The sequence below is a fragment of the Bombina bombina genome, chromosome 2 (genome assembly GCF_027579735.1).
Source record: "Bombina bombina isolate aBomBom1 chromosome 2, aBomBom1.pri, whole genome shotgun sequence".
NCBI classification, from domain to species: Eukaryota; Metazoa; Chordata; class Amphibia; order Anura; family Bombinatoridae; genus Bombina; species Bombina bombina.
The window spans coordinates 240,368,700-240,382,518 of NC_069500.1; the positions used below are offsets into that span (position 1 = coordinate 240,368,700).

The window sequence follows — 13,819 nt, forward strand, 5'->3', positions numbered from 1 at the left end:
TAATACATATGATAAAAAATATAAATTAATAAAAATGTTATTTATGGCATGTAAAAACATAGAATAGAGAGAATTAATACATTTCAAACAGAAACTATAATATTTCAAATAGTAAAAAAATGTATATATATTATTAACGGATGTAAAAAGCAGGGAAAATGTGACCTAAAATTCATATATCATACTAATTAATATAATGGGTCATCTCATAGAAAGGCTTGAATGCCAAGTTCTATATTTAACCCTTTGGGTTCCAGACAGTCTAGGGTTTTAATCCAAAAAGTTTTCCTTTGTCTAAGCTTCAATAATCTGTTAGTGTGCTAACTGTCTGGAGCAACCTATTCCACAATTTTAATACTGAGATCATCAGGATTTTGATTTTTTAAAATTTTTTAAAGTGATATGAAACACTATGATCTCAGTATTAAAATTGTGGAATGGGTTGCTCCAATCTTAATAAAGCCCTTGTGAGGGTGAAACGCGTAGAATCAACTGACTGTCTTTAAGGAGCTTTGTTAAGCACATCTCTATATCTGGATACCGAGCAAGCACAGATTGAAAGATCCAAAATACCGGTATATACCTGTTGATATCCTGGGAGTGTCTAAGGGCACGGTGGAGACAGGTTTGGAAGAATTCACCTATTGCTAAGAGGGATCATCTGTCTAGCAGCTCAAGTGTTAAAGCGGCCCCCAATACAGGGCCAGTAAAGAATCTGCAAGTTGAGAGGCTCCAAGGAGTGTCTGGGGATAAAGAGGAGGCAAGTTTGCTTCTTGCGATTTGTGAATCACCAAAACGGAGAAAGGCTGGACACTATTATCACCACATATTTTCTACCAGCACTATTCAAGTTAGCTGTGGCTAAAGATTGCTGTCTCCATGGCAACCTAGATCGCTAATTCACCAGTGCACGGTCAACATTTGGAAACATTGTAATGGCAACAGTATTCAAATCTATATCACGTGAGTAAATAGGCCTATCAGACTTTTCAGTGTTCAGATCACGTGACATTCTTTGTAGCTACAAAAGTATACTGAACTCTGCACAGCTCCACCTCCCGCTACAAGGTGTTTTTTTTAAACTGTCAGCATAGCTTTGAGGTGTATACATATATACTGTGTATATACACAGCATATATATATATATATATATATATATATATATATATATATATTTATTTGAAGTGCTTCATATTTATTTACCCTTTTATATGGGTTAATATTGTGTTAATTGTTTTAAACAGGTAACAGACACCAAAGTATTTTGGTTTTTACATATTTTTAAATAAAAATATTATGTTTATTATCCCATCATTGTAATTTTATATTTGTATTAGCACAATATATATTCTTGGATTATATACATATCTTAAACAGCTGTTCGCATATTCAATATACATTTAGTTCATCCCCATTTTTGGAGCGCCAGCTACATATTCTAAACTACCCCAAACCATTATCCCTCCTCCACCAAACTTTACAGTAGGCACTATGCATTCCGGTAGATAGTGTTCTCCTGGCATCTGCCACAACTTGTCAAACCATGTTTTCATGGACATCACTTTGTGCACAGGGCACAGTCATGCTGGAACAGGAAATGGCCTTCCCCAAACTTTTGCCATAAAGTTGAAAGCACACAATTGTCTAAAATGTATTTGTTTCATGTAGCATTAAGATGACCTTTCAATGGGACTTAGGTACATAGCCTAGCCCCAGACCATTATCCCTCCTCCACTGAACTTTACAATAGGCACTATGCATTCCGGTTGGTAGAATTCTCCTGACTTCTCCCACATCTTGCATCAGACTGGCAGATTCTTCATCAGATTGCCAAATAGCAAAGCATGATTCATCACTCCAGAGAACGTGTTTGCCCTACTCCAGAGTCCAGTGATGGTGTGCTTTACCCATGTTGATGTGAGGATTGTGTACAGCTGCTCGGCCATGGAAACCCACTTTATACAGCTCCTGACACACAGTTCATGTTGCTTCCAGGTGCAGTTTGGAAATCTGTTGTCAGTAATGCAACAGATGGGCATTTTTTACATGCTAATCACTACAGCACTCAGCAGCCCCACTCTGTGACTTTGTGTGGTCTACAACTTTGTGGCTTGTCATTGCTTCTAGACGCTTCCACTTCCCAATAACAGCACATACAGTTGACCGGGACAGATCTAGAAGGACAGAAATTTCACAAACTGACTTGTGGCTAATGTGGCATCCTATGAAAGTGCCAAATTTAAAGTTACTGAGCTCTTCAGTACAACCCAATGTTTGTCTACATAGATTTCCTGGCTATGAGCCTTACTTTATGCACCTGTTAGCAATGAGTGCAGCTAAAACATCGTAAGTCAATAATTAGCATGGGTGTTCACATATGCTTTACCATATAATGTATTTTAATGTCAATGTCACTGCTCAAAAAATTAGAACCACACATTCGGCTAGATTTAGAGTTGGGCGGTAGCCGTCAAAACCAGTGTTAGAGGCTCCTAACGCTGGTTTTTACCGCCCTCTGGTATTTGGAGTCAGTCAGGAAAGGGTCTAATGCTCACTTTGCAGCCGCGACTTTTCCATACCGCAGATCCCCTTACGTCAATTGCGTATCCTATCTTTTCAATGGGATCTTTCTAACGCCGGTATTTAGAGTCGTGGCTGAAGTGAGCGTTAGAAATCTAACAACAAAACTCCAGCCGCAGAAAAAAAACAGTAGTTAAGAGCTTTCTGGGCTAACGCCGGTTTATAAAGCTCTTAACTACTGTGCTCTAAAGTACACTAACACCCATAAACTACCTATGTACCCCTAAACCGAGGTCCCCCCACATCGCCGCCACTCTATTAAAATTTTTTAACCCCTAATCTGCCGACCGCACACCGCTGCCACCTACATTATCCCTATGAACCCCTAATCTGCTGCCCCTAACACCGCCGACCCCTATATTATATTTATTAACCCCTAATCTGCCCCGCTCAACGTCGCCTCCACCTGCCTACACTTATTAACCCCTAATCTGCCGAGCGGACTGCACCGCTACTATAATAAAGTTATTAACCCCTAATCCGCCTCACTCCCGCCTCAATAACCCTATAATAAATAGTATTAACCCCTAATCTGCCCTCCCTAACATCGCCGACACCTAACTTCAAGTATTAACCCCTAATCTGCTGATCGGAGCTCACCGCTACTCTAATAAATTTTTTAACCCCTAAAGCTAATTCTAACCCTAACCCTAACACCCCCCTAAGTTAAATATAATTTTATTCTAACGAAATAAATTAACTCTTATTAAATAAATAATTCCTATTTAAATCTAAATACTTACCTGTAAAATAAACCTTAATATAGCTACAATATAAATAATAATTATATTGTAGCTATTTTAGGATTAATATTTATTTTACAGGCAACTTTGTATTTATTTTAACCAGGTACAATAGCTATTAAATAGTTAAGAACTATTTAATAGTTACCTAGTTAAAATAATTACAAAATTACCTGTAAAATAAATCCTAACCTAAGTTACAATTAAACCTAAAACTACACTATCAATAAATTAATTAAATAAAATACCTACAATTATCTACAATTAAACCTAACACTACACTATCAATAAATTAATTAAATAAAATACCTACAAATAAATACAATTAAATAAACTAACTAAAGTACAAAAAATAAAAAAGAACTAAGTTACAAAAAATAAAAAAATATATACGAACATTAGAAAAATATTACAACAATTTTAAACTAATTACACCTACTCTAAGCCCCCTAATAAAATAACAAAGCCCCGAAAAATAAAAAAATGCCCTACCCTATTCTAAATTAAAAAAGTTCAAAGCTCTTTTACCTTACCAGCCCTGAACAGGGCCCTTTGCGGGGCATGCCTCAAAGAATTCAGCTCTTTTGTCTGTAAAAAAAACACATACAATACCCCCCCCCAACATTACAACCCACCACCCACATACCCCTAATCTAACCCAAACCCCCCTTAAATAAACATAACACTAAGCCCCTGAAGATCTTCCTACCTTATCTTCACCATGCCAGGTTCACCGATCCGTCCTCGGAAGTCTTAATCCAAGCCTCGGAAGTATTGATCCAAGCCCAAGCGGGGGGCTGAAGAGTGACGTCCATCCTCGGGCTGAAGTCTGGATCCAAGCGGCGGCTGAAGAAATCCATCATCGGGCTGAAGTCGGAAGTCCATCATTGGGATGAAGTCTTCTATCAAGCAGCATCTTCAATCTTCTTTCTTCCGGAGCGGAGCCATCTTCTTCCCAGCCGACGCGGATCCATCCTCTTCTAACGACGCCTACTAGCCGAATGACGGTTCCTTTAAATGACGTCATCCAAGATGGCGTCCGTCGAATTCCGATTGGCTGATAGGATTCTATCAGCCAATCAGAATTAAGGTAGGAAAATTCTGATTGGCTGATGGAATCAGCCAATCAGATTCAAGTTCAATCTGATTGGCTGATCCGATCAGCCAATCAGATTGAGCTTGCATTCTATTGGCTGTTCCGATCAGCCAATAGAATGCGAGCTCAATCTGATTGGCTGATTCCATCAGCCAATCAGAATTTTCCTACCTTAATTCCGATTGGCTGATAGAATCCTATCAGCCAATCGGAATTCGACGGACGCCATCTTGGATGACGTCATTTAAAGGAACCGTCATTCGTCTAGTAGGCGTCGTTAGAAGAGGATGGATCCGCGTCGGCTGGGAAGAAGATGGCTCCGCTCCACTCCGGAAGAAAGAAGATTGAAGATGCTGCTTGATAGAAGACTTCATCTCGATGATGGACTTCCGACTTCAGCCCGATGATGGATTTCTTCAGCCGCCGCTTGGATCCAGACTTCAGCCCGAGGATGGACGTCACTCTTCAGCCCCCCACTTGGGCTTGGATCAACACTTCCGAGGCTTGGATCAAGACTTCCGAGGACAGATCGGTGAACCTGGCATGGTGAAGATAAGGTAGGAAGATCTTCAGTGACTTAGTGTTAGGTTTATTTAAGGGGTGTTTGGGTTAGATTAGGGGTATGTGGGTGGTGGGTTGTAATGTTGGGGGGGGGGTATTGTATGTGTTTTTTTTACAGGCAAAAGAGCTGAATTCTTTGGGGCATGCCCCGCAAAGGGCCCTGTTCAGGGCTGGTAAGGTAAAAGAGCTTTGAACTTTTTTAATTTAGAATAGGGTAGGGCATTTTTTTTATTTTGGGAGGCTTTGTTATTTTATTAGGGGGCTTAGAGTAGGTGTAATAAGTTTAAAATTGTTGTAATATTTTTCTAATGTTTGTAAATATTTTTTTATTTTTTGTAACAGTTCTTTTTTATTTTTTTGTACTTTAGTTAGTTTATTTCATTGTATTTATTTGTAGATATTGTATTTAATTAATTTATTGATAGTGTAGTGTTAGGTTTAATTGTAGGTAATTGTAGGTGTTTTATTTAATTAATTTATTGATAGTGTAGTGTTAGGTTTAATTGTAACTTAGGTTAGGATTTATTTTACAGGTAATTTTGTAATAATTTTAACTATTTTAGCTATTAAATAGTTCTTAACTATTTAATAGCTATTGTACCTGGTTAAAATAAATACAAAGTTACCTGTAAAATAAATATAAATCCTAAAATAGCTATAATATAATTAAAATTTATATTGTAGCTATATTAGGGTTTATTTTACAGATAAGTATTTAGCTTTAAATAGGAATAATTTATTTAATAAGAGTTAATTTATTTTGTTAGATTTAAATTATATTTAACTTAGGGGGGTGTTAGTGTTAGGGTTAGACTTAGCTTTAGGGGGTTAATCCATTTATTACAGTAGCTGCGAGATTCGGTCGGCAGATTAGGGGTTAATAATTGAAGTTAGGTGTCGGCGATGTTAGGGAGGGCAGATTAGGGGTTAATACTATTTATTATAGGGTTATTGAGGCGGGAGTGAGGCGGATTAGGGGTTAATAACTTTATTATAGTAGCGGTGCGGTCCGCTCGGCAGATTAGGGGTTAATAAGTGTAGGCAGGTGGAGGCAACGTTGAGTTGGGCAGATTAGGGGTTAATAAATATAATATAGGGGTCGGCGGTGTTAGGCGCAGCAGATTAGGGGTTAATAATAATATGCAGGGGTCAGCGATAGCGGGGGCGGCAGATTAGGGGTTAATAAGTGTAAGGTTAGGGGTGTTTAGACTCGGGGTTCATGTTAGGGTGTTAGGTGCAGGCTTAGGAGGTGTTTCCGCATAGCAAACAATGGGGCTGCGTTAGGAGCTGAACGCTGCTTTTTTGCAGGTGTTAGGTTTTTTTTCAGCTCAAACAGCCCCATTCTTTTCTATGGAGGAATCGTGGACGAGCACGTTTTTGAAGCTGGCCGCGTCCGTAAGCAACGCTGGTATCTAGAGTTGCAGTGGCGGTAAATATGCCTGTACGCTCCCTTTTTGGAGCCTAACGCAGCCATTCTGTGAACTCTAAATACCAGCGGTATTTAAAAGGTGCGGGAGAAAAAAAGCATGCGTAGCTAACACACCCCTTTGGCCGCAGAACTCTAAATCTAGCCGATTGTTTGCTCATATAGTGAAGTACTTTAATCTAATTTTGTGATAACTGCAGTTATGAATGATAGCATAGTTGAGCTACTGGAACAAAATGTAAAAAGGATTTCAGCAACTCTTTTAAAATAATGCAAAATCTAATAAAAAAAAAAAAATATATAAATGTGTTTACATGTTCACCCAGCAGGTTATTGACAAAAATGATTATATATTATTTATTGTATATCTCTGTTTCTTTAGGCAATGAATGTGCACAAAAAAACAAAGCAAAAAAGAAGACACAACATTGTAATTGCTTAAGTTTGCAATTTATATTTTTGTTGTTGAGGAGAAATTCAATTTCAATTCATTAACATTACATCCTATAACCATAAAACAAAGTTATTTTTACAAAATGATAATTAGATGCAAAGCTAACATTACTCATTCTTGGAAAACAGTACCATACTAACATTGGCCTACAAATCTGCTAACATAGATCTGATTTTCGAAACATTTTCCAATGTTTTATTGTTTGTTTTTTATCAGAGTTGTGTATTTCCAAGTGTTCAGTGCCAGGTACTACACTGTGCATTCAGGCAGAAATAATATAAATTACTATATCTGTTGTGCTCATTTGGCAGCCAACTATGAGAACTGAACTGATATTTACTGAGAGAAACAAATCTGTAGAGTTGTATCTTTATATAAAAAAAACTTTATTTTTTTATATATGATACAAAATACAAAAATCTCTTTCTTTGTGGGGCATTACTGGTTACGGGACTGGGACAAATATGTATGTATCCTAGAAAGAAACAGTGGATTATTGCTGAAACATAAAGCAAATAGATTCACAGGGTCTCAAAGCAGTGCTGTATTTAAAAAGCTACATGTAACTATGCACAAGTTACTGCTAGGTAAATACATGAGAGCAGGATGCTATTAAAAAAATTGGGGAAGCATTTTAATGTCATGAGAACGTAGAAGGCTATTAGGCTTCAGACAAGCGACTGTGTAGGTTAAGAACTCTAATATCTTCATTTTTTCTTGCATTTGCGAGAAGTACCTGTGGTAAAACAGAAATGGGGATATGTTTATATTGTTAATTAGCAATAATATAAGTCATGTAAGAGACTAAATCAAGTAATCACACAGTACAGCTGCATAAATGATAACATTTTTTTACAAAATATCATAAAAAAATCTAGGTTTTCTGTGGGGTATGTACATATGGACTATTCAGTGTATGTCAACATAGTCACAGTGCATGAGTTTTTATTCTCACAATAACAAATTGAGACTGGTTTGGATGTTCTATACCAGCTACACTTTGCAACAAGCAGGGATCTGTGATGATGAGGCTGAAACAGTTATCAATATACAATTTCCATTGCTGTACTCTTCAGTCCCTGCTATGCTGATAAAGTCTAGAGAAGGGCTGCACTGGCATGAGGGGTATTTGAAGTAAAAGATGTGACTGTTGGTTTTCTGTGGGGGAACAAACAAATGGGCTACATAATGACAGATTGAATGTCACTATTGTCACAGTGGCTGTGGAGTTTTTTTCTCATCTTTTTTGGATATATATAAAATGAGGAATGCTTTATACAAGTATTTGTTATTGGTCCATCTTGTACAATTAGCTTCCTTGGTTCAGAAACAAAAGGAACTGTATGTAGATGTGAAGGCCCATACATTGGATTGTCCCGAGGCCTTGACAAGCTAGATCTATATCCTGTGGTTGATGATGTACATATTACAACCAGACATAAACAAATAAAATACAGACATGGCTTTTACTGCATAAGGCCCCCTGCATGCTAGCAGCATATTATATTAGTGCACTGGAGCTACAGGCTTGACAGTTTTCAAAGCAGTTGGGCACAATTCTGAGGCATTAAATCTCAAGAGGTCTGCAATATTGTGTAGCAACGCATTTCAACACACAATGGCAGTCAAGGGGTTAGAAACTTGCATTCTAACACTGCAGCTTCTGTAAAACAAACTAATTAGTTCACTTTAAACTGTTAATTGAATTCCATTAATGCTCAAGAAATCTCTTAATGACAGAATGTAAAAAGGGATTGAACTTTTCTGTGACTAAACAAGAGCAATTTGTATTGAACAGTTGTCAAGTTCCATGAAAAAAATGTCTGAGAATGTCTGAGCATGATGTTACAGTGACAGCTGTAATAGATGTTTTGATAAAAGCAACATTTTAGTAATGTACAAAAAAAAAAAGAGTGGTGCCTTACATCAATTAATTCATCATCATTTTTGGCATGTAAGTGCCTCAGGAGATACCAGCGGGCAACGGAAGCAACTGTGTCACTGCAGTTGGTTTGATAAACCACTTTCTCCAGTAGCTGACGGGTTTTCCTGAGGAGAATAGAAACCAGATAATCAGCTACTGATAATATTCACTCGGTTAAACACAATTAGTATAATTTATTTATGAACACAATCACGTTTCTAAACAGTGGTGCCATTAATCTGATCTGCTTATATTTCCACTCCTCCTATATCATGTGACAGCCATCAGCCAATCACAAATGCATACACATATATTCTGTGAAGTCTTACACATGTTCAATGTAAACATAAAAAGACTGTGCACATTTTATTAATGGACGTAAAAGGGGAAACTTGTTTGTCTGTCTGAATCATGAAGGTTTAATTTTGACTTGAGAGACCCTTTAACCAAGGATAGCTTTTTTTCTATTTTTTTTACCTTAGCATTTGCAGCAGTATCCTTTTGACATTGCAGGAAACATTCAAGATTACTGATGCATCAACCGTTTAATATATTTAGTGCAGGGTGCGCTATCAATATTGCGGGCCCATGCTCAGAATAGCGCAAAATCAGGTGATGCATGTCAATGGTAAGAGAATTACCAGAGAATGTTTATTGTGGCTGCGCTAAACATCGTTCATATTAGAAGTTGTGAGTAATGTGTTGCTTTCAAGAGCAAAACACATAAAATCACAAAAAAATTTACTTGAGACCAGAAATAAAGTGTTAGGGCTACAAGAAAAGTATAACAAAACACTTGTAAAAGTGTTATATGAAATGTAAAATATAACATTACTATTGAAATAAAAGTCTTAAACATGTTTTAAAGGGATATAGTATTTGTATGTATGTGCACACACGCAAACACACAAAAACAAATATACACACACACATTATATATATATTTATATACATACATATACATACATATATATATATATATATATATATATATATATATATATACATACACACAAACATATATACACATATACACAGTACTGTCTTTTGTTGTTTTAGCAATGGTATATTGACCATATATAATTATTTCTAAGTCTCTTTATTAGAATACAACCAGAAAATACAGGATATTTGTATGCAGCATTAAAAAACAGAACAAATCTGATAAACAGCTTATATAGGCTAACGTGGCAAGTATTTAGTGTGACCTACCTATACACTTGAGCAATAGCAGGAAACTGGCTCTCATAAACCTAAATAAATTGGAACCCTAATTAATGTCATTGCTAACACCTGTATTTGTCCTACTATTTCATGTCAAAATTACTGTTGTGAAAAAGGTCTATTAACACCATGTTTGAGCAAGACATGCTTGAGAATTACATACACCTGTTGTAGGAGTTTAATTTACTGGAAACTTGTTAATAAGACAACCTTTCAATCACATCATTCCATTTAAAATACCCAAGATCACAGAATTTTACTGACATAGAATCATACTTTTGCATCAGCAAGGCCACTCTCAAAGGGAAATCAGCAAACAAACTGGATACTCAAGATGTGATATTCAAGCTGTTATAAAGAAATTTGAAGAATCAGGAGAGGTCAAGGACAAAAAAACATAATTTATGTAAGAACTTACCTGATAAATTAATTTCTTTCATATTAGCAAGAGTCCATGAGCTAGTGACGTATGGGATATACAATCCTACCAGGAGGGGCAAAGTTTCCCAAACCTCAAAATGCCTATAAATACACCCCTCACCACACCCACAATTCAGTTTAACGAATAGCCAAGTAGTGGGGTGATAAAGAAAGGAGTAAAAAGCATCAACAAAGGAATTTGGAAATAATTGTGCTTTATACAAAAAATCATAACCACCATAAAAAGGGTGGGCCTCATGGACTCTTGCCAATATGAAAGAAATGAATTTATCAGGTAAGTTCTTACATAAATTATGTTTTCTTTCATGTAATTGACAAGAGTCCATGAGCTAGTGACGTATGGGATAGCAATACCCAAGATGTGAACTCCACGCAAGAGTTACTAGAGAGGGCGGGATAAAAATAAAAACAGCGATTTTCCGCTGAAAAAATTAACCCACAACCCAAAAAATAAGTTAATTCTCATAAATGAAAGGAAAAAACTTAAATCAGAAGCAGAAGAATCAAACTGAAACAGCTGCCTGAAGAACTTTTCTACCAAAAACTGCTTCTGAAGAAGCAAAAACATCAATACGGTAGAATTTAGTAAATGTACAGTATGCAAAGAAGACCAAGTTGTTGCTTTACAAATCTGATCAACTGAAGCTTCATTCTTAAAAGCCCACGAAGTAGAGACTGATCTAGTAGAATGAGCTGTAATTCTCTGAGGCTTGACCCGACTCCAAATAAGCTTGATGAATCAAAAACTTCAACCACGAAGCCAAGAAAGCAGCAGAAGCCTTCTGACCTTTCCTAGAACCAGAAAATATAATAAATAGACTAGAAGTCTTCATGAAATCTTTAGTAGCTTCAACATAACATTTCAAAGCTCTTACCACACCTAACGAATGTAAGGATCTCTCCAAAGAATTGTTAGGATTAAGACACAAGGAAGGGACAACAATTTCTCTATTAATGTTGTTAGAATTCACAACCTTAGGTAAGAATTTAAATGAAGTCCGCAAAACTGCCTTATCCTGATGAAAAATCAGAAAAGGAGATTCACAAGAGAGAGCGGATAATTCAGAAACTCTTCTAGCAGAAGAGATGGCCAAAAGAAACAACACTTTCCAAGAAAGTAGTTTAATGTCTAAAGAATGCATAGGCTCAAACGGAGGAGCCTGCAAAGCCTTCAAAACTAAATTAAGACTCCAAGGAGGAGAGATTGATTTAATGACAGGCTTGATACGAACCAAAGCCTGCACAAAACAATGAATATCAGGAAGTTTAGCAATCTTTCTGTGAAATAAAACAGAAAGAGCAGAGATTTGTCCTTTCAAGGAACTTGCAGACAAACCTTTATCCAAACCATCCTGAAGAAACTGTAAAATTCTAGGAATTCTAAAAGAATGCCAAGAGAATTTATGAGAAGAACACCATGAAATGTAAGTCTTCCAAACTCGATAATAAATCTTTCTAGAAACAGATTTACGAGCCTGCAACATAGTATTAATCACTGAGTCAGAGAAACCTCTATGACTAAGCACTAAGCGTTCAATCTCCATACCTTCAAATTTAATGATTTGAGCTCCTGATGGAAAAACGGGCCTTGAGATAGAAGGTCTGACCTTAGTGGAAGTGGCCAAGGTTGGCAACTGGACACCCGGACAAGATCCACATACCAAAACATGTGAGGCCATGCTGGAGCTACCAGCAGCACAAACGATTGCTCCATGATGATCTTGGAGATCACTCTTGGAAGAAGAACTAGAGGCGGTAAAATATAAGCAGGTTGATAACACCAAGGACGTGTCAATGCATCTACTGCTTCCTCCTGAGGATCCCTGGACAGGTACCTGGAAAGTTTTTTGTTTAGATGAGATGCCATCAAATCTATTTCTGGAAACCCCCACATCTGAACAATTTGAGAAAACACATCTGGGTGGAGAGACCATTCTCCCGGATGTAAAGTCTGACGACTGAGGTAATCCGCTTCCCAATTGACTATACCTGGGATATGAACCGCAGAAATTAGACAGGAGCTGGATTCCGCCCAAACAAGTATCGGAGATACTTCTGTCTTAGCTTGAGGACTGTGAGTCCCACCCTGATGATTGACATATGCCACAGTTGTGACATTGTCTGTCTGAAAACAAATGAACGGTTCTCTCTTCAACAGAGACCAAAATTGAAGTGCCACGAGAATCTCGCCTCTTGAGATTTCCAAACTCCTTGTGCTGTCAGAGATCCACAAACAGCTCCCCAACCTGAAAGACACGCATCTGTTGTGATCAAAGTCCAGGTTGGACGGATGAAAGAGGCCCCTAAAATTATACGATGGTGATCTAACCACCAAGTCAGAGAAAGTCGAACATTGGGATTTAAGGATATTAATTGTGATATCCTTGTATAATCCCTGCACCATTGGTTCAGCATAAAAAGCTGGAGAGGTTTCATATGAAAACAAGCAAAGGGGATTGCGTCCGATGCTGCAGTTATGAGACCTAAAACTTCCATGCACATAGCTACTGAAGGGAATGACTGAGACTGAAGGTTCCGACAGGCTGCAACCAATTTCAAACGTCTCTTGTCTGTTAGAGACAAAGTCATGGACACTGAATCTATCTGTAAACCTAAAAAGGTTACCCTTGTGTGAGGAATCAAAGAACTTTTTGGTAAATTGATCCTCCAACCATGTCTTCAAAGAAACAACACTAGTTGATTCGTGTGAGATTCTGCAGAACATAAAGACTGAGCGAGTACCAAGATATCGTCCAAATAAGGAAACACCGCAATACCCCGCTCTCTGATTACAGAGAGTAGGGCACCTAGAACCTTTTGAAAAGATTCTTGGAGCTGTCGCTAGGCCAAAAGGAAGAGCAACAAATTGGTAATTACTCTCTCTGTGCAAAGAAAATCACAAAGACAAGGGCGCCTCCTCGTGTGATACAGTTTGGACAAATGTAAAAAAAGGTGAATACAGATTTTATACTCACAAGTAAAGCAGCACTCTGTTGTGCTTATAGAAGCCTGAGGAAACAGACAGAGATCTGAGAAACTAGTTGCTTGTTTATCCATTGTTACGGTCACATTTGTGACATTTTATATTGTATTTTTTTTTAATACTTTTTATTGAGGTTAAAGACAAGGTACATCGTAAATGAAACATGTCAAATCATATATAAACAGAGTTAGGGGGAATCACAACATACACTTCGTTGAGAATACAAGATCATGTCTAGAGCCTCGCCATAAAAAATAGAAAAAGAAAGATAACTCCAGACATATAAAAGCTATACTTAACCTCATATTTTCTAATATTTTTCCTAACTATGAATATGCTAAACATATGTATAAGCTTATTATGTAGCATGAAAAAATACGCTGTACC

General features: G+C 37.2%; 1 protein-coding gene across 2 annotated transcripts in view; it reads right to left on the bottom strand.

The window, feature by feature from the left end:
- Positions 1–6,834: 6,834 nt before the first annotated feature.
- Positions 6,835–13,819, bottom strand: part of SKIC3 (SKI3 subunit of superkiller complex) — a 403,595-nt gene continuing 396,610 nt past the window's right edge. For both annotated transcript variants that reach the window (XM_053701496.1, XM_053701495.1), the window contains 2 exons: positions 8,786–8,909; positions 6,835–7,596 (listed from right to left, as the gene is read on the bottom strand). In XM_053701496.1, the coding sequence (XP_053557471.1) occupies positions 7,522–7,596; positions 8,786–8,909 (199 nt within the window). In that variant the 3' untranslated portion in view covers positions 6,835–7,521. The remainder of the gene's footprint in view (positions 7,597–8,785; positions 8,910–13,819) is intronic.